Raw genomic sequence first — 27,065 nt, 5'->3', positions numbered from 1 at the left:
TTCCATCACCTGGAGCTGAAGGGGAGAACTCTTTATTATGTCAGGCTTTAAAGGCTCACTGACAAAGGGGGTGGGGGCAGGAAGCTGCAGGGAGCTATTCTCTCATGTTTCTCCATTTTCACATCCAGGGAAATATTCTGCCTTTTCAATATTTCCTAGGATATTTCATTTTTCTGGGAGAGGGATGGGTTTTAACCTCCTACAACAGCACCGACTGCCACATCACTGGCATCAGCCTGGATTACAAATGGTTTCTCTGGGTCTGGGTGTTTTAATACAGGTTCAGCTGAAAAGAGTTTTTTTTTTCAGTTTTTCAAATGCTGCTTGGCAGTCCATAGTCCAACTCAGCAGTTTACAAAGGCAGCATATTGTCCCCAGCAATCTGGGTCCTCCTTTACCGACCTGAGAAAGGTTAAAAGACTGAATGAAGAAAGAGCCAGTGAGATTGAACTAATTTGAGAAGGACAACTGTGTATGTATTAAGTTAAAGAAATCAATAAAAATCAATCATTTCCCTAATGGTGGCTTCCCTGCCTGTGTCCATCTTCCTCCACTTAAGACCAAAGTTCTCAACAACCTCAAGACGCACACTGTGTTTTCCAGAGAGGCTGGAAATGAACACTATTTAACCCTGTGGAAAGTTATCACCCAGCCCTCTCCTAGAAAAATGAGATATCCTAGGAAATATTGAAATGGCAGAATATTATATTCCCCTGGATGTGAAAAGGAAGAAACATGTTTTGAAGAGAGAATAGCTTCCTGCCCCCACCCACTTTGTCAATGGGCCATTAAGGAGACCAAGCCACTCCCTTTACATAATAAAGAGTTCTCCCCTTCAGCTCCAGGGGGGAAATGGGATTAAGGCAGGATAATATTGGCCCTTTACAGAACTGCCCACATGGCATCTGGGAACTCAACCAAACCTGGTTTCTCTTGGGGAGGAAAACAAAGAGAGGAATAACTTGCAGGGATCCGTCCTGAAGCCCCAGAAATGGCCCTGTGAAGGAAAAGGCACCTGGAGACCCAGAAGAGTCATTGGACCACCTGGAGTTGCTCTGCAGGACAGAGAAAGGATGGAGACACAACCTTTGGCCAAGGAGGGAAGCGGAAAAGGCCCTTCAGCTGCTCAGCCTGGGAAGGTGGGGAAGCTCTGGACAAGGACTGGGCAGAAGATCCTGGAGGAGGAAACCATCCGCCCTTCCGAAGTTCAGCCCTGGGATTTCATCTAATACCGGGAGGCTGAAGGTCCCCGAGGACTTTGCAGCCAACTCCATGACTTTTGCAGGCAATGGCTGAGACCAGATAAGCACACCAAAGCCCAGATGCTGGACCTGGTGGTTCTGGAGCATCTCCTGTTCCTTCTGCCCCCAGAGATGGAGTGCTGGGTGCGGGAGTGTGGAGCAGAGACCAGCTCCCAGGCGGTGGCCCTGGCTGAAGGCTTCCTCCTGAGCCAGGCGGAGGAGCAGAAGGTCCAGTTGCAGGTGAGAGACTTTAGGAAGCTCAAAGGGGAATAAATAATATGTTTGAATACTTTACCCCTCCTTCCCAAACTTCTCTGACATTCATAATATGTGATGATGTCCCACCAATTCTTGTAGGAGATTGTTCCACTGTTTTCTCACTCAACCTCACGGATGGATATTGGGGGCTTTGAGGTTGTGTTCCGAATATAGGAATCCACTTTCCATTTCATGTGATTTTATTTCGTGTGAAGTACATTAATTCTGCTTGTTTTTTCCTTCCTCCTATTGGAAGTGCTGCACTGTGGAGATCAGAGATCCTGAGGAAAAGAGGAATCCATCAAATCCCCCTCAGGAGCTATTTTTCAGGAGGATCCCTTGGGTAGATCAAAGTCTGGACATCTCAGGAGGTAATGGAAGATCCTCAAATTACCCATCTGTTTTACTTTCGATCTGTCTTCTCTTCTATAGAATACCTCCTCCCTCTTTTCTAAATTATGCATTTTGAAATTATTTATTCTTTACAGAGAAAAAAAGAATGACGTTTTCTGGTTTTTCTGACGGAGATCAAACAGCAGTTGAACATCCAAATCAAGTAAGAAAGGGAAAAGTTATTAGATTTGTATTCTTTCTTCAGGAAGTGAAATGGGTGTGCAGAGTGCTCTCTCCTTCTATTTTCCTCTTTTGTTTGGCCTGGATTATTTTTGTGTTCTTCCACAACATGGGCAGCAGAATAGCAGATTCAACCAGCATAGCTTCTTCTGGTTATCTTGTTCATCAATTTTGCATTTACAAGAAGAAATTTTTAAAAATCCTTCAAGAATTAGGAATAAACACATCACAGTGGCAAGAACTGCTAGAGACCCATTCGTTTTGTCATTCTTTGACTTGGAATTGTGCAGTGCTAATGAAAAATAAATAAACAGTCACATTGCCACATTACTATTTTTAAAAACCTTGTTTATAACTGGTAGTTTAAAAAATAAGTAAATCATATTAAAAAATAAAGCAGAATTTTAAAATGGAAAGTGAATGGCCACATAGAGCAGGTAATTACAATACTTGGGCTACAAAATAATTTCCAATCCTCTAATTTGTTCCTGGATTAGGAGATCAAACATTCCCGCTTTGCAAAGTCTGAGAAATGACTTTCTCAGGGAACTTTTTCTTCTTTCTTTTCTTCCATTCAGCCAATGGCTCAGACTACTAGATCAATAGATGATAGACAGAGCGATAGATCAGTTGATTCAGATGTGGGATTACTTTACTGTGAAGCAATGTAAATTCTGCAGAATCAATCTTAATAAAACTTGCCGAAAATATTTCTTCAGTCAAAGAAATTTTCAGAATTGTCCATTTTTTCACCAAAAATTAGGACTTGTGTGAAGCACAGCCACTTAACTTAGTGCATAACTTTGCTTTGGGAATTTGGGAACAATGGAGAAGAATAATAGAATTGGTAGGGATCTTGGAGGTCTTCTAGTCCAAACTCTTTCTCTTTCCTATAACATTTCAGATAAATGATTGTCCAATTTCGTCTTAAACATTAAACAGTATTGGAGCATTGTCAACTTCTGGAGAATAGTTAGGGCTCCTCTTCTTTGTGGCAGCCCTTAGATATTGCAACACTGCTATTATGTCACTGATAACTAGACATGCCCAATTCCAGCAACCGTTCTTCATATGTTTTAGCTTCCAAGACCCTAATCATTTTGCTTGGTCTTCTTTTTATTCTTTCTAGAATCTCAAGATCTTCTTTACATCTGGCAACCAAAACTGGATGCAGTATTCCAGAGCATATATAGCATTATAAAGTGGTTCTGACACTTCATGTGATCTTGATTCTATCCCTCTCTTAATGCAGCCTATGATTCTGTTGGGTTTTTTTTTGGCACCTATAGCCTACTGCTGACTCATGTTTAAGTGATTGTCCACTAGGACTCCAAGACCCCTGTTGCACATACTACTGTTGAGCCAGGTATCACCTAATCCCGTGATGGCAAACCTATGGCACAGGTGGCACACAGAGCCCTCTCTGCGGGCATACCAACCGTCGCCCCAGCCTAGCTCCACCATGCATGTATATGCGCCTCCCGCCAGCAACTGTTTTTTGGTTCTGCCACACATGTGCAGGGGACTGATGCAAGTGGGGGATGCGTGCGCACATGCATGGGGGTGGGGTTCACTTGTGGGTGGGCTCACATTGCATTTTAGGTGTTTGCGTGTGGGCACACTCCTCCCCTGTGCCCTGCTTTTGGCCTGGAAGGTTTGCTGCACCAACCTGGCATCTATACGGGGCACGGGGTACCCTACTAGTCCCCCGGTGTGCTCAGTTTGGGACCTAGAAAACCGCCTGCACCAGCATGGACGCTATATGGGGTGTGGGAGGGAGGGGTTGCATTTTGGGGTAGTGCGTTTGCGCTTTGGCCTCTTGCCAACAAAAAGGTTAGTCATCACTCATCTATTCTATGCCCAAGCATTTGGTTTTTCCTTCCTAAATGTCGATCGTAACATTTCTCACCGTTGATTTTCATTTTGTTAGATGGGGCCCAATCTGTCGACCCTTCTATATCTCGAGTTTATCTTCTGGAGTGTTGGTATTCTTGTCAATTTGATGAGTTCCCCTTCTATCCCCTTGTCTAAATCATTGATGAAGATGAACAGATTTTGCAAATCTTCCTGTTCTGTTCTTTTTCCTTTGTTCAGGAGAGTATGGTGTCCTTTGAGGAGGTAGCTGTGTATTTCTCTGAGGAGGAATGGTCTCAGCTGGATCCTGACCAGAAAGCGTTGCATTCGGAAGTCATGCTTGAAAACTGTAGGAACGTGGTCTCTTTGGGTAAGACTTTTCTTGTCCCAACCGTCGCCCAAGAAGATAAACTAAGGAAAAAATTTATTGGGAAAAGTGTGAAGCTAATCAAAGATAAATTACATGTAAGCGAACACTATTTAACCCAAGACAAAGGAGAAGATGCTATAAGACACAATGGAAAAAATTACAATGGGACATTCATTCATCCTCTTGGAAATAACTTCCTTACACCTCAAAAACCGATTCACACAAAAAAGGACTCTTATAAATGTTTGGAATCTGGAAAACATTTTAGAGCAGGAAAGCAACTTACTTCCCATGAAAGGACTCACACAGGGGAGGAGCTATACAAATGCAGAGAGTATGGTAACAGGTTCAGAAGTGGCAGTAATCTTATCACCCATAAAAGGATTCACTCAGGAGACAAACCATATAAATGCATGGAGTGTGGGAAAACCTTTACTCGTAGCGATGGACTTAGAAACCACAAAATGATCCACGCAGGGGAAAAGCCATTTAAATGCATGGAGTGTGGAAAGACCTTTGCTCTGAGCAGTAGACTTAGAAGCCACAAAAGGATCCACTCAGGGGAAAAGCCATTTAAATGCATGGAGTGTGGAAAGACCTTTGCTCTGAGCAGTAGACTTAGACGCCACAAAAGGATCCACACAGGGGAAAAGCCATTTAAATGCATGGAGTGTGAAAAGACCTTTGCTGAGCGAGGTCATCTTATTTCCCATAAGATGATCCATACAGGGGAGAAACTATTTAAATGCATGGAGTGTGGGAAAACCTTTACTCGTAACAATGAACTTAGGTACCACAAAATGACCCACACAGGGGGAAAGCCATTTAAATGCATGGAGTGTGGAAAGACCTTTGCTCGTAGCAAGGAACTTAGGTACCATAAAATGATCCACACAGGGGAAATGCCATTTAAATGCATGGAGTGTGGAAAGACCTTTGCTCTGAGCAGTAGACTTAGAAGCCACAAAAGGATACACACTGGAGAGAAACCATTTAAATGCATGGAGTGTGGGAAAACCTTTCCTCGTAACAATGAACTTACTATCCACAAAAGGAGGCACATGGGAGAGAAACCATATAAATGCATGCAGTGTGGTAAAACCTTTCCTCATAACAATGAACTTAGGTACCACAAAATGATCCACACAGGGGAAAAGCCATTTAAATGCATGGAGTGTGGAAAGACCTTTGCTAGTAGCAGTGGACTTAGGTACCACAAAATGATCCACACAGGGGAAAAGCCATTTAAATGCATGGAGTGTGGAAAGACCTTTGCTCTGAGCAGTAGACTTAGAAGCCACAAAAGGATCCACACTGGAGAGAAGCCATTTAAATGTATGGAGTGTGGAAAGACGTTTACTAAGAGCAATGCTCTTACTTCTCATAACAGAATCCACAGATGAGAGAAGCCCTATAAATGTGGAAAGACCTTTGCTCAAAATAGTAATCTTACTTCTCATAAAAGGATGGGAGAAAGTATCTAGCAATAGCAATTCCACTTTAGACTTATCTACCACTCCACAAAACTTTATAGCAATATTTGAGCAGTTTACAAAGTCAGCATATTGTCCCAAGAAATCTGGGTCCTCATTATAGGCTGAAGCAATCATGAGCTGTTGGTAATTTGCTTGTACTACTGCATTCTAACTTCTGACCCACCATGTGACGGTGCATGCCCAGAGAGAGGCTCTGCATGCCAATAGTTGCAGGAGCTGATTGTTTACTGGCTGGACGCCCTTCCTATCACCAATGCAGAGTTTTGTTCAGCAGATATATTCTCATTCTGCCCAGAGAGAAATATCAGCCTCTACCTAGGATCGAACTCACAGCCTCCTGATTGCGAGATGAGAGATCCATCTATAGGCCATCACACCACTCTATGAGTTCCCCATCTATGCTCTCTGTCACTGCGTTTTTATTGTTTGCCAGCTGTGCTTACATTTTACGATATACGGTAGTCTGAACTGACTCTTATCTCTAAGTTCAACTGCGCATGTCCACATTCCACATTCTTTACTTCTCTTCTAATCCTTTGTTCGCCTGCCAAGGTAGGCTGGGACACTGCCAAAATGTAATCATTAGTTAGTAAGTTTCTTTTTTAATTTTCTTTACAATAAAATGTTTTTCTTAGAATATATCTCGGGTTTATTTTGCTTAATTAAGAAGTATGCTTCAAACAGCTTCCGGTTCCGGCGGCTGACGGCGACGGGCAAGCTTTGCTCGCCCCGCGCTTTCCCGGTGGGCTCCCCACTCCTTGGGGGGCACAGGACGCCCCGTAGAGGCTCCTGCCAGAGGGGCGGCACCGCGGGGGATCCCCTGGATCGGCGGCAGCCGGGGGGGGGCCCGCCTCGCTCCAGGGACTGGGGAGCATGATGGGGAGACCTCTCCGGCGTCTTCGCTGTGAGGCTGATGGAAGAATAAACAAGCAGAAGGACGCGGCTGCGGTGCGGTGAGGCGAAAACTCCCTTCCATTCCCTTTACCAGTTTGGAGAAATTGTCAGCAGTTTAAGCTTTTCTTTCGGCTTGGCTGGAGAAGCGCGGCTGGAGGGAGGGGGATTTCCCCCCCCCTCGGACAGGCGGCTTGAAACAATTCTGCTCTCAGCCCCAGGGGAAGGAGGAGGGGGAGGGCCAACCAATGATGTCACGCTCTTATTAAAAGCGAATTTTTGGATTTAACTCTACAATGAAATGATGATCTGGGAATTTTGGAAACTTTGAAAAATTTGTTATGCCTCTAAACCTGAAGCTGGCAGGGCAAGATGGCACACTTCCGTTGTCTTTATGAACTGTGAAAATTGACTCCACCTTTAAAACTTCAGGTTTCCGGTCTTTGTCTCCGTGCTACTCAGATAAATCTCTTGTTGATTGCTATTCTTTGGACTCCCTGGTGTGAAAAACTTTATCTTATTGCCAGTGTAACTAGAAAAATCACCTTCTGCTTGGACCTTTATTCTCCTGGACTCTCCTAGCTGTTCTACCTATCTGACTGATCACTCTCTGTATTGACTGAACTCTTTATTCTACAAACAATGTCTCGTAAAAAACCACCTCCTGGGAAGCCTGGCTTTGCTGCCTCTGCCCCAACATCTACAACATCCAGTCCCAGTACACAATCAACGATAACAACTTTGATGCAACCTAGAACCACAGAGACTGAATTTCAACAAATGTTCCAACAACTTCTACAGGGACAAGAGGAAATAAAAAGACAATTAAAAGAGATGAAAGAAGAAATTAAAGAGAACCAGGCCCAAATTAACAAAAACTCACAGAGACTGGATCTTTTGGAGGGTGCGACGGCTGAGATGAGGGAGGGGATGGAAGGGATGCAGAAGGGGAACAAAGAACTTGACACCCAACAAATGAAAATAGAATTTGAGAGAATGTCCTTTTACCTTAGATTTCAAAATGTGGTGGAGACAGATGATGAAGATATAAGGGACATTATGACAAGTATTTTGGCTGAATACATTCAGAAAGAGAAACAACAGATGGGGTAGGAACTAGATCTGGTTTATAGAGTGAACTCAGCTTATGCTAGAACACACAACGTACCCAGGGAGGTACACATTAAATTTCTCAGAAAAAGTACAAGAGATGAAATTCTGAGTGCACAAAGGGGGCAAGCTTTGAAATACCAAGATAGGGAAATAACCATCCTGAAACAGATCCCCAAGAAAGTGAGGGAGAAAAGAAAAAGCTATTCGCGATTGGCGAAGAAACTATACCAGAAGGGGGTCTGGTTCAGATGGCTGATGCCTGAAGGTATGCTAATATTCTGGGAGGACACAAGAGTTAGAATTAATACACCCATAGAGGCACAGGCCTTTATGGAAAAAAATAAAGCTTTGCTAGAAAAACCAGATGATTCTACAACAGACATACAGGACATGGGAGGGGCCGGAGCTCTGGCGGCGGGGGGAGATGGGGCAATACCGAGAAAACTCAGATCACAAAAATGAATAAGAAAATCTGTTTGACATAAATGGTTCGAAATTATTAACTGAATTCATATGCTGACTATATATTACTATTTAGCAATGAATTTTGTGTAAATGTATCTTATGAGTATGGAGGGAGGGGGCACCTACCGCACATCGCAACTGCCAAAATTTGTAACCATTCCTCTACCTTTTTCCCTATTATTTTTAAAAAACCAATAAAACTTTGTTTTTTTTAAAAAAAGAAGTATGCTACAAGGAAAAGCCACGCTTCATTCCTCATTAAATACAGGGCTCCATTTACTCCCTGACAAGTGGTAACATCGGATCATTGATTTATGGCTTTTTCCTTGCTTGTTACTTTGATGATAAGGGTCTAGGCTAATTAGTCAGATGATTTATTTCACGACTGCGGAATGCTGATTTAAATCATTTCTAAGATGCCGAAAATTAAGAAAAAAAGGAAACACTCCGCAAACGATATCAGTGTTTCTGATCTCTCTGATGAAGAAGCGAAAAGCATTTTATACAGGTTTACAAACCTTCAAATGCCACTTGCTTCCACAACCAGACTGGATGGACAAACAGCCATGGGAGATGAAGAAGAATACAGAAAAGCTGCTCCTGAAGGCGACGTACTACAACTGAGGTCAGTGACGCCCCCTTCTAATTATGCATGCTCCCAAACAGTTCTTCGAGATTTTGAAACACTTGGTGCGAGGCCAAAGTTTTCACAGCCGCAAGAGCATTTTCACTCCCACACACAGAGAGAAACTTATAATTCTCCTCTAAGCAAGCTATAAAAAGCTATCGTGATCTAATAGAGATCTTTGAACGTCAGCTATTCCAGGCCAAAATGGCTTTATCTATGTTTGAGCCAGATAAGAGGGAATCTCCTGTTTTTCAAATTTCTGAAAACGCCATCTTGGCTCCTCCAACAAAGCCTAAGACACCCCCCCTGAAGGATATTGTGTCAGGCAAATCAGAAGAGAGAGCTGTGTACACGTCAAAATTGTCATGTGACGTTCTTTGTTCTCCAATTGCATATGCCACGCAGGCAGAAAGATTACAGCCTAAAACTGAAATTGCAGCACCATCTATTGGCAGAAGTAATTTACTAGAGAAAGCCGACATGAATTATAAATTCCAGCAGCAATTACAGACATTGCAACAGACTTTATCAAACATGTCCTTAAATTACTCAGATGTTCAGGCTGCAATGCAACAAGTGCCTCCACAGGCCCAATTTTCAGCACCCCCTGGTGGTGCTGGTGTCTTCTTAGATGGAGCACAACAATACTTAATGCAGCAAAGGCAAATGGCTGCGCCTCCAGCAAGCCGTCTTAATATTGCTGCTCAAGCACCAGCCGCACCTGTAGTACAACAACCACAGGTTCGACTACAGCGGCTACAGGTTCAACAAGTATTTTTACCTGCACAGCCAGCATTTCAAATGCACATTCCTCAACAGGCATTTTCTGTTGCTCCATTGACTGGTGAGTCAAAATTAAAAATGTCAGGACAGGATTATAAGGCCTGGGTCAGTGAGGTTACACTTTTGCTTCGCAGAGAAGGTACCCATTGTATGGTGTTTAATCCTCCTTTCCAGACATGGACTCCTGCAATAAGAGATTTAGAGACTAAGGCTTGCAGAACATTATTGATGTCCATGGATACTGAACTGCATGTTACTTTTCCGCCTGATGCAACAGCCCAACAAATTTGGGTCCAATTGGAAAATTGCTAAAGGCCCGTTTCAATCGAATCTTCATGTTTGCTCATGTCTGAGTTGCATGGTTCGAGATTGAAATCTGGTGAACAAATTGGAGGACATTTAACTAAACTGAAAGGAATGAGAAAAGAATTGAGAGAGAGAGGCCATTTTATTGATGATATTCAAATAATCAGCATTATCATTAACTCATTGAATTATGAATGGAAAGATGCCATTGCAAAGATTAACCATGTGCCTATTGCTCAATGCACAGTGGACAATGTTTGCAGACTTTTAATTCAAGAAGAAACTCTCATGTTAGCCATGCCACATTTGCGAGGACCACCCGCATCAAGAGCTCCAGCGAGACATCCCTTCCGAGGAAGAGCTTACGTTCCAAGGATGCCAAGATGCTACATCTGTAACTGTGTGGGACATGCCATCCGGGATTGTCCCCAACGAGTTCCAGCTCCCGTCACATACCATCCCAGAGGAACAGATTCCAGAGGCAGAGGCAGAGGCGGAAGACAAGATCGTCGTGGTCCAAAGCGTGATCCACAAGCTGCACTCGCCACATTGGCCTTAACCAATGATCCACAACCTCATCCAGAGTACGACAGACAGCTTTTGTGGACTTTGGCAGTGGTGCAGCGTTGCATGTTACCCACAGAAAGGAACTTTTCACAGAGATGCATGAGCCTGAACCTGAAGTACGTAAACTTTATTCTTTCTCCAATCATCCTTGTAAGGTCATGGGAAAAGGAACTGTTTATGCTGAAGAGCTCAATGCACTCATCCCTGATGTTTATTACATACCTACAGCAACTAGTAATTTGCTTAGTCAGTCACTTGTCTAGAGTATTAAAGTTCCAGGTTCACCACCTCGAAAAAGCAAGTTACATAGTTAAAAATGGAGATATTGTTGCTGAAACCATGCTAATTGGTGGTGTTTATTACATAAAACCAAAGCGTAAACCGCAAACACAGGCAAGTATACAAATTCCAAAAGAGGAGAGCACAGGCCCAGAGAGAGATGTTCCAGTGAGAGATCCTGTAGCTACTCCAAAGGCTCCTAGAGCCAACAAAAATAAAATAAGGAAACAGGTTGCTCAGAGCAAGCCTGAGGTTCCTCACAAAACTGTTAATGTTGAAAATTCACTAACTGGTAAACCTTTGCATTCCAGGTGTATCCATAAGTGGTATAGAAGATTAGGGCATGCCAGTTTCTGTGTCCTTAGGAAAATGCAGGAGTTCACAAAAGGTTTGGATCTAAAGGGGTGCAGGGTGTTTTGGATTGTGCTCTCTGCAAGAAAGCCAAATCCAAAGCAGCAGCCATTCCCAAACGCGCTACACGCCTGTCAACACGCATTTTTGATTTAGTACACACTGACATAGTGGGTCCTTTTCCGCCAACACTTGATGGTAAAAAGTATTTTCTAACAATTGTTGATAATTACTCTAGATATGGATATGTATATCCTATGAAAGAGAAATCTGAGACCTTTCAGATCTTTAAAGACTTTGCAGCTCTTGTTTCTACCCAACACCAAGTTCACATCGCCAGAATCCAGAGTGATCGTGGTGCCAAATTCATGTCTCAGCGTTTCCAGGACTGGATGCGTAAGAATGGAATTCTTCATCAGACATCCGCTCCGTACACACCGGCCCATAACGGAGTCGCAGAACGAAGACAAGGGGTCCTACAAACCATGATGTTGTCTCCTAGAAGACGCCAACCTCAGTAACCCATCCTGGAGTGAAGCTATCAAATGTGCAAATTACATTGTCAACAATACTTGGAGCAGTGTAATAAATCAGACTCCTTTCTTCATGATGTATGGCTACAAGCCCGAACTCAAGAACCTCCATATTTTTGGTTCATACGCTATGGTGAACATTCCCTTAGCTCAAAGAAGAAAAGGAGGTCCAGCAGCAAAGAGACTGAGATTTATGGGTATTGATGATAATTCAAAATGGAGCAAATTTATTGACTCTAAACATGTAATTGTGATTTCCCAATCTGCTAATTTTGAGGAAGATGTTGACTGGTCCAGGATTCATTCCAATGATCCTGGAGTTTATTTTCCTAGAGATGATGTTGTAGATGCCACGCAGCCTGATGACCAAGATTCACAGGCAGATATTCCATCCACTAGTTCTTCTCAACCTAATGTTCCATCTTCGCGAGCTGCGGATGGTGATGCTAGCGACAAATGTGAGGACGAGGACGAAGCAAAAGAAGCTGGACTGTTGTTCCGAGACGTTCCAAGAGGGTCACAAAGGGAATCTCTCTACAGCGATATTCGTGGCAGCTGACAAAAACACCTTTGCCTTTGATTTGCAATGTTACACTTCCTCCTGATACTTTCACTCAAATCAAGCATCTTCCTGATTCAGAGCAAGAGAAGTGGTATGAGACAATGAGGATGAAATGGACAGTCTAAAGAAACTTAACGTTACCCAAATGTTCAACCAAAATGTTGGAGATGCGGGAACCTAGATGCTACTTTTTTCCATGTATGGTGGACTTGCAATAAGGTTAAAGCTTTTTGGATAAAAATATGGTGGGTTATGCAAAATGTATTTAAGAAAAGAATACAATTTACTCCGCAAATGTTTTTACTGGGTATAACTAAGGACTTTACTAAAGGGGAAACAAAACTGGTTTTGTATATGGTTACAGCAGCTAGGTTGTTGATTGTGCAACATTGGAAAAAAGATTTTTTACCGACTATTGATCTATGGATTCAGAAGGTGGCAGGGTTTGCCGAAATGGCAAAAATTTCAGCTTTCCTAAAAGGTCAAAAGCAGGAGAACTATACACAGGAATGGGTAAAATGGATTGATTATATACAGAATAAATAACAGACTAGGAAGTACTATGTAGCCTTTGGTAAGAATGTTTAGACTGATAGATGATCAGAGTAAATAATACATGGGATGCTTGAAATTGTTAGAGTGGTGTATAGCGGAAGTCAGAGGGGTGGGTTTGAGTGGGAGGTGGGGGAGGGTTAGGGTGGAGGGTGGGGTAATATATATGCATAATTAACTTAGAAGATGGGATTAATGAAATATTGTTACTTTAAGAGAAATTTATATCATACAATACAATACAATAGTAGAGTTGGAAGGGACCTTGGAGGTCTTCTAGTCCAACCCCCTGCCTAGGCAGGAAACCCTATACCGTTTCAGACAAATAGCTATCCAACATCTTCTTAAAGACTTCCAGTGTTGGGGCATTCACAACTTCTGGAGGCAAGCTGTTCCACTGATTAATTGTTCTCACTGTCAGGAAATTTCTCCTCAGTTCTAAGTTGCTTCTCTCCTTGATTAGTTTCCACCCATTGCTTCTTGTTCTACCCTCAGGTGCCTTGGAGAATAGTTTGACTCCCTCTTCTTTGTGGCAACCTCTGAGATATTGGAATAATGCTATCATGTCTCCCCTAGTCCTTCTTTCTCTTAAGCTAAACATACCCAGTTCCTGCAACCGTTCTTCATATGTTTTAGTCTCCAGTCCCCTAATCATCTTTGTTGCTCTTCTCTGCACTCTTTCTAGAGTCTCCACATCTTTTTTACATCGTGGCGACCAGAACTGAATGCAGTATTCCAAGTGTGGCCTTACCAAGGCATTATAAAGTGGTATTAACACTTCACGTGATCTTGATTCTATCCCTCTGTTGATGCAGCCTAGAACTGTGTTGGCTTTTTTGGCAGCTGCTGCACACTGCTGGCTCATATTTACAATACAATACAATACAATACAATAGTAGAGTTGGAAGGGACCTTGGAGGTCTTCTAGTCCAACCCCCTGCCTAGGCAGGAAACCCTATACCGTTTCAGACAAATAGCTATCCAACATCTTCTTAAAGACTTCCCGTGTTGGGGCATTCACAACTTCTGGAGGCAAGCTGTTCCACTGATTAATTGTTCTCACTGTCAGGAAATTTCTCCTCATTTCTAAGTTGCTTCTCTCCTTGATTAGTTTCCACCCATTGCTTCTTGTTCTACCCTCAGGTGCTTTGGAGAATAGTTTGACTCCCTCTTCTTTGTGGCAACCTCTGAGATATTGGAATAATGCTATCATGTCTCCCCTAGTCCTTCTTTCTCTTAAGCTAAACATACCCAGTTCCTGCAACCGTTCTTCATATGTTTTAGTCTCCAGTCCCCTAATCATTTTTGTTGCTCTTCTCTGCACTCTTTCTAGAGTCTCCACATCTTTTTTACATCGTGGCGACCAGAACTGAATGCAGTATTCCAAGTGTGGCCTTACCAAGGCATTATAAAGTGGTATTAACACTTCACGTGATCTTGATTCTATCCCTCTGTTGATGCAGCCTAGAACTGTGTTGGCTTTTTTGGCAGCTGCTGCACACTGCTGGCTCATATTTAAATGGTTGTCCACTAGGACTCCAAGATCCCTTTCACAGTTACTACTACTGAGTAAGGTATCACCTATACTGTACCTGTGCATTCCGTTTTTGTTGCCTAAATGTAGAACCTTACTCTTTTCACCATTGAATTTCATTTTATTAGATAGTGCCCAATGTTCAAGTTTGTCAAGATCCTTCTGTATCTTAAGCCTATCTTCTGGAGTGTTGGCTATTCCTGCCAGCTTGGTATCATCTGCAAATTTGATGAGTTCCCCATTTATTCCCTCATCCAAATCATTGATGAAGATGTTGAGGAGTACTGGGCCTAAAACAGAGCCTTGGGGTACTCCACTGCATACTTCCCTCCATGTAGATGCAGTTCCATTGAGAACTACACGTTGAGTGCGGTTGGTCAGCCAGTTACCAATCCATCTGGTGGTATGATTTATATATGTTTAATTACTTTAGAAGATGGGATTAATGGGCTATTGCTACTCTAAGAGAAACTTATATTATGATTGTTGGGTGGTGAGGGGGTATAATATCTGAATGAGTAATTTACCTTAAGATGGGGGGAGGGGAGGGGGTACAGTATTTGGTACAATATTTGAATGAGAATTTTTTTTAAGTTGGGGGGAGGGGACATAGTATTTGTATGTGATTTACATTATATGGAGGGGGGGTAAAAAAGGGGAAAATTTGTTTGTATAAAACTTTTTCAATAAAAAAGAAAAGAAACTTAACGTATTTACACCTGCAAAACCTCCAGCAAACAAAAAAGTCATTGGCACTCGATGGGTCTAAAAAATCAAAAGGAAGCCAAATGGTGAGTCATTGTAAAAGGCCAGACTTGTAGCCCAGGGTTTCGCTCAACGTTATCCTGAGGACTACACAAACACCTACTTACCAACAGTCAGAACTGAGAGTGTAAAAATTGCTTTAGCCACTGCAACTATCCTTGGTTTAGAAGTTTTCCAATTCGATGTTGACATGGCTTATCTACATGCTTGACCTAGATGAAGAAATCTATGTGAGAGGTCCTCCAGGATTCCGACAGCAAGAAGGGGATACCTGGTTTCTAAACAAAAGTCTTTATGGTCTGAAACAGTTTGGTTTAATGTGGTACGTATGTCTTACTGACAAACTAAATTCAATGGGCTTTATTAAGTCGGAAACTGATGAGTGCGTGTTCACAAAAAGATCTAACAATACATTTGAGATAATTCTTGTTTATGTTGATGATATTGTTTATATTGGTCCAAATAAGAAAACGAGTGAAATTTTTGCTAAAGCTTTGCAGAGATACTTCACATTGAAATTGTTAGGTCATATTAGCACTTACTTAGGTGTTCAGATTGACAAAACACAGAAGGGGTTTAGTCTTTCACAAGAGGAGAAAATCGACCACATTTTGCATCATTGCAATATGAAGGATGCTAACACAACAAAGACACCCATGCAAACAGATTTTCACAATTTGACACATGAATCAAGTCCTGAGTTCGAGGATCAAACACTTTATCGTTCAGTCATTGGGTCACTGTTGTACATTAGTAGTTGGACCAGACCCGACATTGAACTTAGTGTTAATCTCTTGTCTCGATATGTAGGTAAGACAAAACAGTTTCATTGGACATGCGTTAAGAAGTTATTGAAATACCTAAAATACACTAGACATATGAAGTTATTGTTAGAACCAACACATACTGATTATGCAGAATTATGTTGTTATGCAGATTCTGATTGGGCAAGTGATAAGAAATCGTGAAAAAGTACTTCAGGTTATATGATGTTCCTAAAAACAGATCATGCCAGACTAATCTTATTGCATTCTTTGATAATGTGACAAAATTAGTGGACCAGAGGAATGCCATTGATATAGTTTACTTGGACTTCAGTAAGGCTTTTGATAAAGTAGACCATAACCTACTACTAGATAAAGTAGAGGAATGTGGGTTAGACTGCATCACCACCAGATGGATTCATAACTGGCTGACCAACTGCACTCAACAGGTAGTCCTCAATGGAACTGCATCTACATGGAGGGAAGTATGCAGTGGAGTACCGCAAGGCTCTGTTTTAGGCCCAGTACTCTTCAACATCTTCATCAATGATTTGGATGAGGGAATAAATGGGGAACTCAACAAATTTGCAGATGACACCAAGCTGGCAGGAATAGCCAACACTCCAGAAGATAGGCTTAAGATACAGAAGGGTCTTGACAAACTTGAACATTGGGCACTATCTAATAAAATGAAATTCAATGGTGAAAAGAGTAAGGTTCTACATTTAGGCAACAAAAATGGAATGCACAGGTACAGTATAGGTGGTACCTTGCTCAGTAGTAGTAACTGTGAAAGGGATCTTGGAGTCCTAGTGGACAACCATTTAAATATGAACCAGCAGTGTGCAGCAGCTGCCAAAAAAGCCAACACAGTCCTAAGCTGCATCAACAGAGGGATAGAATCAAGATCACGTGAAGTGTTGATGCCGCTTTATAATGCCTTGGTGAGGCCACACTTGGAATACTGCATTCAGTTCTGGTCGCCACGATGTAAAAAAGATGTGGAGACTCTCGAAAGAGTGCAGAGAAGAGCAACAAAGATGATTAGGGGACTGGAGACTAAAACATATGAAGAATGGTTGCAGGAACTGGGTATGTTTAGCTTAAGAGAAAGAAGGACTAGAGGAGACATGATAGCAGTGTTCCAATATCTCAGGGGTTGCCACAAAGAAGAGGGAGTCAAACTATTTTCCAAGGCACCTGAGGGTAGAACAAGAAGCAATGGGTGGAAACTAATCAAGGAGAGAAGCAACTTAGAACTGAGGAGAAATTTCCTGACAGAACAATTAATCAGTGGAACAGCTTGCCTCCAGAAGTTGTGAATGCCCCAATACTGGAAGTCTTTAAGAAGATGTTGGATAGCCATTTGTCTGAAACGGTATAGGGTTTCCTGCCTAGGCAGGGGGTTGGACTAGAAGACCTCCAAGGTCCCTTCCAACTCTGCTATTGTATTGTATTGTATTAAATGGATGTCCTGTTTACTGGCAAGTGAGGAAACAGAATTTTGTTTCTTGTTCATCTACTGAAGCTGAATATGCTTGTGTTTCAGATGCATGTAATTCTCATGGTTTGATGCTTTGGTCACAGATATCTGGACACGTCCGGTGCGACCGATCACCGTGATGGAAGACAATGAATCGGTGGTTTATATTTCTGAGTTCCATTTCACAGGTTCTAGGTCCAGACACATTGATATTCGTTATCAAAACATAAAACATTTAGTTAAATAAGGTTTCATTAAATTGCAAATCATTGATGAAGTTGTTGAAGAGTACTGGGCCAAAAACTGAGCCTTGGGGTACTCCTCCTTGGTGGAAGAGTTGAACACCTTCACCCGCTCCGAGGCGAAAAGACCAGATCCCGTTGCTTATGGCCACCGGCCTTCTGATTCTCAACCACTCACTCTCTACGAACACCAATTGAGAGCTGTATTGAAAGCGGCTGATATTTCTCTCTGGGCACAATGAGAATATATCTGCTGAACAGAACTCTGCCTTGGTGATAGGAAGGGCATCCAGCCAGTAGCCAATCAGCTCCTACAACTGGCATGCAGAGCCTCTCTCTGGGCATGCATCGTCAACACCTGATCTTATGGGTTCCGGCATGCACATGCACACTAGCCAGCTGGTCTTTGCGTGGGTGTGGGTGCCAGAGAGCAGAAGGCCAGGTGGCCAGCACGTGCATGCACACCAGGCAGCTGCTCTTCCACTTTCCAGCTGCATACACATGCAAAGATCAGCTGACTGGCTTGCACCTCTGCATTGTGCATCTGCTCTTCCCGTTTCTGTCGCTTCTGCGCATGAAGTCCAGATAGCCAAAGTGCATGTGGGCATTGGAACACAGAAGACCAGCTGCCATTCCAGTTTCCAGCACGTGCACATGCATTCTGGTTTCAGCAGTTGGTGCCAAAAAGGGTTGCTAACACTCTCCTATGACCATTTCAGAAAAGTGACTATCCAGTCTCTTAAAAACATCCAGTGATGAAGCACCCACAATGTCTGAAGGCAAACTGTTCCACTGGTTGATGGTCCTCACTGTAAGGGAGATTCTTGTTAGGTTGCTTAGTTCATCTGCATCAGTGACGTGCGGTAAGGTTTATGGCTGGTGAGGCACTGACAGTGGTGGGTTTCAAAATTTTTTAGACTTGTGGACTTCAACTCCCAGAATTCCACAGCCAGGCATGTTCAGTTCCAATTTAAAGTGACAGCATTTGTTTTTCTCCTTTGTGAAATAAGTTTCCTTCTTTCTTTTTCTCCTCCCTTCCCCTCCTTCCTTCCTCCCTCTCTCCCTCCCTCCCCCCTCTCTCAAACACACACACAGACACACAAGTTGGATTGGACTATCTCTCCTACCCCCTTCCCTCTCTCACTCAAACAAACTCTCAAACAAGCACACACACACACTTGGATTGGAGGGAGTCAGGGAGACCACAGGAGGAGGCAGGAAACCAGACAAAGAGCCATACTGGAGCACACACACTTTCCCCCAGCCCCGGAAGGATCCAACCCAGCTTCACTGATTACAGGTTTGAAAAGACAACGTGGCTCTGCCTGCAATCAAACTACACTTGGGGACGACAAGCCAGCCAGGGTCCTTCTGAGATAGGCTAAAACTTTGGCTCAGGCTAAATAGCTCTGATATTAAAGGCCTCGAATTCTGGCCAAGGCCATGTTCCTCCCCTTTGCTGGGAAGGAGTTGCTGAGATGACAAATGACTATTTTTATCTGTAGCAGTACAGACTGACCCAGACAGATGTATCCTGTTGTTCTTTCTGCTTTCCTCCCCAAATGCAATAGTTAGAATGTGATAAGGTCTGCACAATTCTTGAGATGTGGGTAACTGCCTTTTCTTCTGTTATCGGTAACCAAATGTCTGTACGAGGCGTTTTCTAGTTCCTCTCAGGGCCATATATGTCAAATGTAACACCCAGTTAATGTACGCCTAATTGGATATCTGGATGATAATAAGGTATATATAGGCATGGGTACAACATAAGAAAATTGGATGTAAATTGCAAATAATGTTTTGGAAAGAAGGATTAGAAAATTTTGTTATTGAATATTATGGATGTTTAGCTAGAATAGGACATAAAGATTCAGTGTTATTGGAGGAATTTAGAAATAGTAAATGAAATGCTAGTATGTGGTTATGTATTAAATCTTGGTATATTTTATGACGAAGGACGTTTAAACAATTAAAGTCAAATGTAAATGGAGGTATGATGATGGTAACAGGTATAAATATCTGAGTTAAAATACTTGATTTAATATGAATTACGCTTGATGACTGTGGAAGAGATGCACGAAGGCCTTTTGTAACCTACTGATGCACTTTCTACAGTATGTAAAAAAGGAAGATTTTATGTGTTGTGTTTGTTTTGAGAATAAAAAAAAATCATTTAAAAAAAAATGACCCCCTTCTACTTTGTGGAAGCCTCTCAAGTACTGGAATACTGCTATTATGTCACTCCTACTCCCATCTTTTTCTCTAGAGTAGCCAAACCAAAGTCCTGCAACAATTCTTCATATGTTTTCGTCTTTAGATCTTTGATCCTCTTAGCTGCTCTTCTTTACAATTTTTCCAAAGCCTAAACATCTTTTTTGTAATGTAATGTCCAAAACTGGATGAAGTATTCCAAGTGTGGTCTTGCTAAGGCTTTATAAAATGGCACTAATATTTCATGTGAATTTGATTCTATGCCTCCGTGCCCATCTAACTGCAAAAGTCTCCTTTTCCCATATTGCCCATCTCTGTTCAGTTTCAGTTAACTTCCTAGTGGTGTGGGGACATGGTTGTAATTTGTCTTCTTAATTCTTTCGATTAAAACAGTGAAGGAAGAAATGTCCTTCTGGGTTCGGCTCCAAGTGGGGAAAAAGACACTGGAGACATGGGAGGCTGCTTGGAAAGATGGTTTTAATGGTGGACAGGATCACACATGGCTTGAGTCTTGAACAGAAAAGGTGATCACATGCTTCAATGTTGGTGGAGAAGGAGAGAAGGGAGGCTGAGATGCTGAAAGTCCCTGGTTTTATGCCCTCTCTGGCCTTTGATCTTGAGCTTGTATTCTGATTGGTTGTCAGGCTCCCATGGGGCCATGCAGGGGCAACTCTCTAGGCTGCGTTTTGAATCCAGGTTTGGTTGAGTTCTCAGATGCCACGTGGGGAGTTGGGTAAAGGCTGATCCTAGCATGCCTTGATTCCATCACCTGGAGCTGAAGGGGAGAACTCTTTATTATGTCAGGCTTTAAAGGCTCATTGACAAAGCGGGTGGGGGCAGGAAGCTGCAGGGAGCTATTCTCTCATGTTTCTCCATTTTCACATCCAGGGAAATATTCTGCGTTTTCAATATTTCCTAGGATATTTCATTTTTCTGGGAGAGGGATGGGTTTTAACATCCTACAACAGCACCGACTGCCACATCACTGGCATCAGCCTGGATTACAAATGGTTTCTCTGGGTCTGGGTGTTTTAATACAGGTTCAGCTGAAAAGAGTTTTTTTTTCAGTTTTTCAAATGCTGCTTGGCAGTCCATAGTCCAACTCAGCAGTTTACAAAGGCAGCATATTGTCCCCAGCAATCTGGGTCCTCCTTTTACCAACCTGAGAAAGGTTAAAAGACTGAATGAACAATGAGCCAGCGAGATTGAACTAATTTGAGAACAACTGTGTATGTATTAAGTTAAAGAAATCAATAAAAAGCCATCATTTCCCTAATGGTAGCTTCCCTGCCAGTGTCCATCTTCCTCCACTTAAGACCAAAGTTCTCAACAACCTCAAGACGCACACTGTGTTTTCCAGAGAGGCTGGAAATGAACACTATTTAACCCTGTGGAAAGTTATCACCCAGCCCTCTCCTAGAAAAATGAGATATCCTAGGAAATATTGAAATGGCAGAATATTATATTCCCCTGGATGTGAAAAGGAAGAAACATGTTTTGAAGAGAGAATAGCTTCCTGCCCCCACCCACTTTGTCAATGGGCCATTAAGGAGACCAAGCCACTCCCTTTACATAATAAAGAGTTCTCCCCTTCAGCTCCAGGGGGGAAATGGGATTAAGGCAGGATAATATTGGCCCTTTACAGAACTGCCCACATGGCATCTGGGAACTCAACCAAACCTGGTTTCTCTTGGGGAGGAAAACAAAGAGAGGAATAACTTGCAGGGATCCGTCCTGAAGCCCCAGAAATGGCCCTGTGAAGGAAAAGGCATCTGGAGACCCAGAAGAGTCATTGGACCCACCTGGAGTTGCTCTGCAGGACAGAGAAAGGATGGAGACACAACCTTTGGCCAAGGAGGGAAGCGGAAAAGGCCTTTCAGCTGCTCAGCCAGGGAAGGTGGGGAAGCTCTGGACAAGGACTGGGCAGAAGATCCTGGAGGAGGAAACCATCTGCCCTTCAGAAATTCAGCTGCAGAATTTCACCCAATACCAGGAGGCTGAAGGTCCCCGAGGACTTTGCAGCCGACTCCATGACATTTGCAGACGATGGCTGAGACCAGATAAGCACACCAAAGCCCAGATGCTGGACCTGGTGGTTCTGGAGCAGCTCCTGGCTATCCTGCCCCCAGAGATGGAGAGCTGGGTTCGGGAGTGTGGAGCAGAGACCAGCTCCCAGGCGGTGGCCCTGGCTGAAGGCTTCCTCCTGAGCCAGGCGGAGGAGCAGAAGGTCCAGTTGCAGGTGAGAGACTTTAGGGAGCTCAAAAGGGCTCCCTAAAGTCTAGGGAGCTTTATGTTTATTCAAACATAAAGAATATGTTTGAATACTTCACCCCTCCTTCCCAAACTTCTCTGACATTCATAAATTGTGATGATGTCCCACCAATTCTTGTAGGAGATTGTTCCACTGTTTTCTCACTCAACCTCACTGATGGATATTGGAGGCTTTGAGGTTATGTTCTGAATATAGGAATCCACTTTCCATTTCATGTGATTTTATTTCCTGTGAAGTACATTAATTCTGCTTCTTTTTTCCTTCCTCCTATTGGAAGTGCTGCACTGTGGAGATCAGAGATCCTGAGGGAAAGAGGAATCCATCAAATCCCCCTCAGGAGCTATTTTTCAGGAGGATCCCTTGGGTAGATCAAAGTCTGTACACCTCAGGAGGTAATGGAAGATCCTCAAATTACCCATCTGTCTTACTTTCGATCTGTCTTCTCTTCTATAGAATACCTCCTCCCTCTTTTCTAAATTATGCATTTTGAAATTATGTATTCTTTACAGAGAAAAAAAGAATGAAGTTTTCTGGTTTTTCTGACGGAGATCAAAGAGCAGTTGACCATCCAAACCAAGTAAGAAAGAGAAAAGTTATTAGATTTGTATTCTCCCTTCAGAAAGTGAAATGGGTGTGCAGAGTGCTCTCTCCTTCTATTTTCCCCTCTTGTTTGGCCTGGATTATTTTTTTGTTCTTCCACAACATGGACAGCAGAATAGCAGATTCAACCAGCAAGCTTCCTCTGGTTACCTTGTTCATCAATTTTGCATTTACAAGAAGGAATTTTTTTAAATCCGTCAAGAATTAGGAATAAACACATCACAGTGGCAAGAACTGCTAGAGACCCATTCGTTTTGTCATTCTTTGACTTGGAATTGTGCAGTGCTAATGAAAAATAAACAGTCACATTGCCACATTACTATTTTTAAAAAACCTTGTTTATAACTGGTAGTTTAAAAAATAAGTAAATCATATTAAAAAATAAAGCAGAATTTTAAAATTTCATTTCATTCATTTCATTTTATTAGATTTATAAGCCGCTCCCTCTCCTCGAAGGGACTCAGGGCGGCGTACAATCAAAAATATATATTACATGTTGCGTGGAGAAGGTATAAAAACTCATAACAACAATATACATTTCATAAAATAATACAATAATAATAGGATTAAAATAACCTTAAAAACTACCCTAAAATTTAAAAAATTGCCAGGAGAATTATAGAATAGAGTTGTAGTTAAGCCAGGCCGGCATGTTGGAACAGGTGGGTCTTGAGTTTCTTGCGGAAGGAGCGGAGATCAGTGATAGTCCTAATGTCAGGGGGGAGGTCATTCCAGAGGGCTGGGCCCATCACAGAGAAGGCCCTACTCCTGGGCGCCGCCTGCTGCCACTGCTTAGTGGACGGCACCCGGAGGAGTCCCTCTCTGTGAGAGCGAATTGGTCGCAGGGAAGTATGGGGTAGGATGCGATCCCGCAGGTAACTAGGTCCTGTGCCATGGAGCGCTTTAAAGATGGTAATCAACACCTTGAAACGCAGCCGGTAGACCACAGGGAGCCAGTGCAGCTCGCGCAGGCAAGGTGTTACATGGGAGTATCTAGTACTCCCCATAATTACCTGCGCGGCCGCATTCTGGACCAGCTGTAGTCTTCGGGTGCATTTCAAGGGGAGCCCCATGTAGAGAGCGTTGCAGTAGTCCAGACGGGACGTCACCAACGCATGAGTGACTGTGCGAAGGGCATCCCGGTCCAGTAGGGGGCGCAATTGGTGCACCAGGTGAACCTGGTGGAACGCCCCCCTCGCCACGGGTGCCACATGGTCATCCATCCACAGCCGGGCGTCTAGGAGGACGCCCAAATTGCACGCCCGCTCCACGGGGGCCAGTTGCTCGCCCCCAATGGCCAGCGATGGAATCCACTGGTTGAACCGGGGGGGCGGTAGCCACAGCCACTCCGTCTTGGAGGGGTTGAGCTTAAGTCTGTTGCCTCCCATCCAGACCCGTACGGCTTCCAAGCACCGGGACATCATTTCGACGGCCTCGAAAATGGAAAGTGAATGGCCACCTAGAGCAGGTAATTACAATACTTGGGCTACAAAGTAATTTCCAATCCTCTAATTTGTTCCTGGATTAGGAGATCAAACATTCCCGCTTTGCAAAGTCTGAGAAATGACTTTCTCAGGGAACTTTCTCTTCTTTCTTTTCTTCCATTCAGCCAATGGCTCAGACTACTAGATCAATAGATGATAGATAGAGCGATAGATCAGTTGATTCAGATGTGGGATTACTTTACTGTGAAGCAATGTAAATTCTGCAGAATCAATCTTCTTGATAAAACTTGCCCAAAATATTTCTTCAGTTTTAGAAATTTTCAGAATTGTCCATTTTTCACCGAAAATTAGGACTTGTGTGAAGCACAGCCACTTAACTTAGTGCATAACTTTGCTTTGGGAATTTGGGAACAATGGAGAAGAATAACAGAATTGGTAGGGATCTTGGAGGTCTTCTAGTCCAAACTCTTTCTCTTTCCTATAACATTTCAGATAAATGACTGTCCAATTTCGTCTTAAACATCAAACAGTATTGGAGCATCCTCAACTTCTGGAGAATAGTTAGGACTCCTCTTCTTTGTGGCAGCCTTTAGATATTGCAACACTGCTATTATGTCACTGATAACTAGACATGCCCAATTCCAGCAACCGTTCTTCATATGTTTTAGCCTCCAGGACCCTAATCATTTTGCTTGGTCTTCTTTTTATTCTTTCTAGAATCTCAAGATCTTCTTTACATCTGGCAACCAAAACTGGATGCAATATTCCAGAGCATATATATCATTATAAAGTGGTTCTGACACTTGATGTGATCTTGATTCTATCCCTCTCTTAATGCAGCCTATGATTCTGTTGGGTTTTTTTTTGGCACCTATAGCCTACTGCTGACTCATGTTTAAGTGATTGTCCACTCGGACTCCAAGACCCCTGTTGCACATACTACTGTTGAGCCACGTATCACCTAATCCCGTGATGGCAAACCTATGGCACAGGTGGCACACAGAGCCCTCTCTGCGGGCATGCCAACCGTCGCCCCAGCCTAGCTCCACCATGCATGTATATGCACCTCCCGCCAGCAACTGGTTTTTGGTTCTGCCACACATGTGCAGGGGACTGATGCAAGTGGGGGATGCGTGCGCACATGAAAGGGGGCGGGGTTCACTTGTGGGTGGGCTCACATTGCATTTTAGGTGTTTGCGTGTGGACACACTCCTCCCCTGTGCCCTGCTTTTGGCCTGGAAGGATTGCTGCACCAACCTGGCATCCGTACGGGGTACGGGGTGCCCTACAAGTCCCCTCGTGCGCCCAATTTGGGACCTAGAAAACCGCCTGCACCAACATGGACGCTATATGGGGTATGGGAGGGAGGGGTTGCATTTTGGGGTAGTGCGTTCGTGCTTTGGCCTCTTGCCAACAAAAAGGTTAGTCATCACTCATCTATTCTATGCCCAAGCATTTGGTTTTTCCTTCCTAAATGTCGATCGTAACATTTCTCACCGTTGATTTTCATTTTGTTAGATGGGGCCCAATCTGTCGACCCTTCTATATCTCTAGTTTATCTTCTGGAGTGTTGGTATTCTTGTCAATTTGATGAGTTCCCCTTCTATCCCCTTGTCTAAATCATTGATGAAGATGAACAGATTTTGCAAATCTTCCTGTTCTGTTCTTTTTCCTTTGTTCAGACGAGTCTGGTGTCCTTTGAGGAGGTAGCTGTGTATTTCTCTGAGGAGGAATGGTCTCAGCTGGATCCTCACCAGAAAGCATTGCATTCGGAAGTCATGCTTGAAAACTATAGGAACGTGGTCTCTTTGGGTAAGAGTTTTCTTGTCCCAACCGTCGCCCAAGAAGATAAACTAAGGAAAAAAATTATTGGGAAAAGTGTGAAGCTAATCAAAGATAAATTACATGTAAGCGAACACTATTTAACCCAAGACAAAGGAGAAGATGCTATAAGACACAATGGAAAAAATTACAATGGGACATTCATTCATCCTCTTGGAAATAACTTCCTTACACCTCAAAAACCGATTCACACAAAAAAGGACTCTTATAAATGTTTGGAATCTGGAAAACATTTTAGAGCAGGAAAGCAACTTACTTCCCATGAAAGGACTCACACAGGGGAGGAGCTATACAAATGCAGAGAGTATGGTAACAGGTTCAGAAGTGGCAGTAATCTTATCACCCATAAAAGAATTCACTCAGGAGACAAACCATATAAATGCATGGAGTGTGGGAAAACCTTAACTCGTAGCGATGGACTTAGAAACCACAAAATGATCCACGCAGGGGAAAAGCCATTTAAATGCATGGAGTGTGGAAAGACCTTTGCTCTGAGCAGTAGACTTAGAATCCACAAAATGATCCACATAGTAGAAAAACCATATAAATGCATGGAGTGTGGAAAGACCTTTGCTTTGAGCAGTAGACTTAGAAGCCACAAAAGGTTCCACACAGGGGAAAAGCCATTTAAATGCATGGAGTGTGGAAAAACCTTTGCTCAGCGTGGTCATCTTATTTCCCATAAGATGATCCATACAGGGGAGAAACCATTTAAATGCATGGAGTGTGGGAAAACCTTTGCTCGTAGCGATGGACTTGGACGCCACAAAAGGATCCACACAGGGGAAAAGCCATTCAAATGCATGGAGTGTGGAAAGACCTTTGCTCGTAGCAATGGACTTAGGTACCACAAAATGATCCACACAGGGGAAAAGCCATTTAAATGCATGGAGTGTGGAAAGACCTTTGCTCAGCATGGTCATCTTATTTCCCATAAGATGATCCATACAGGGGAGAAACCATTTAAATGCATGGAGTGTGGGAAAACCTTTGCTCGTAGCAATGGACTTAGGTACCACAAAATGATCCATACAGAGGAAAAGCCATTTAAATGCATGGAGTGTGGAAAGACCTTTGCTCAGCAT

The 27,065-nt window shown here is 43.0% G+C and overlaps 1 protein-coding gene across 1 annotated transcript; it reads left to right on the top strand.

Moving 5' to 3' along the window:
• Positions 1-1,759: 1,759 nt before the first annotated feature.
• On the top strand, positions 1,760-20,619 carry LOC309384835 (zinc finger protein 2-like). The gene is made up of 4 exons (XM_081938649.1): positions 1,760-1,870; positions 1,988-2,055; positions 4,167-4,296; positions 20,215-20,619. The coding sequence occupies exons 2-4, from the start codon at positions 1,999-2,001 to the stop codon at positions 20,334-20,336; spliced, it is 309 nt and encodes a 102-aa protein (XP_081794775.1). The 5' UTR covers positions 1,760-1,870; positions 1,988-1,998; the 3' UTR covers positions 20,337-20,619.
• Positions 20,620-27,065: the final 6,446 nt, after the last annotated feature.

Source organism: Natrix helvetica (genome assembly GCF_964273705.1).
Source record: "Natrix helvetica genome assembly, chromosome: 1".
In the NCBI taxonomy this organism is placed as follows: domain Eukaryota; kingdom Metazoa; phylum Chordata; class Lepidosauria; order Squamata; family Natricidae; genus Natrix; species Natrix helvetica.
This window is presented reverse-complemented; position numbering and strand designations above follow the sequence as displayed.

Coding starts and splice junctions, on each gene's coding strand:
- LOC309384835 (XM_081938649.1), top strand. CDS start 1,999: ATGACGTTTTCTGGTTTTTCTGACGGAGATCAAACAGCAGTTGAACAT. Junction 2,056..4,166: donor CAGTTGAACATCCAAATCAA/GTAAGAAAGGGA, acceptor TCCTTTGTTCAG/GAGAGTATGGTGTCCTTTGA. Junction 4,297..20,214: donor TAGGAACGTGGTCTCTTTGG/GTAAGACTTTTC, acceptor CGATTAAAACAG/TGAAGGAAGAAATGTCCTTC.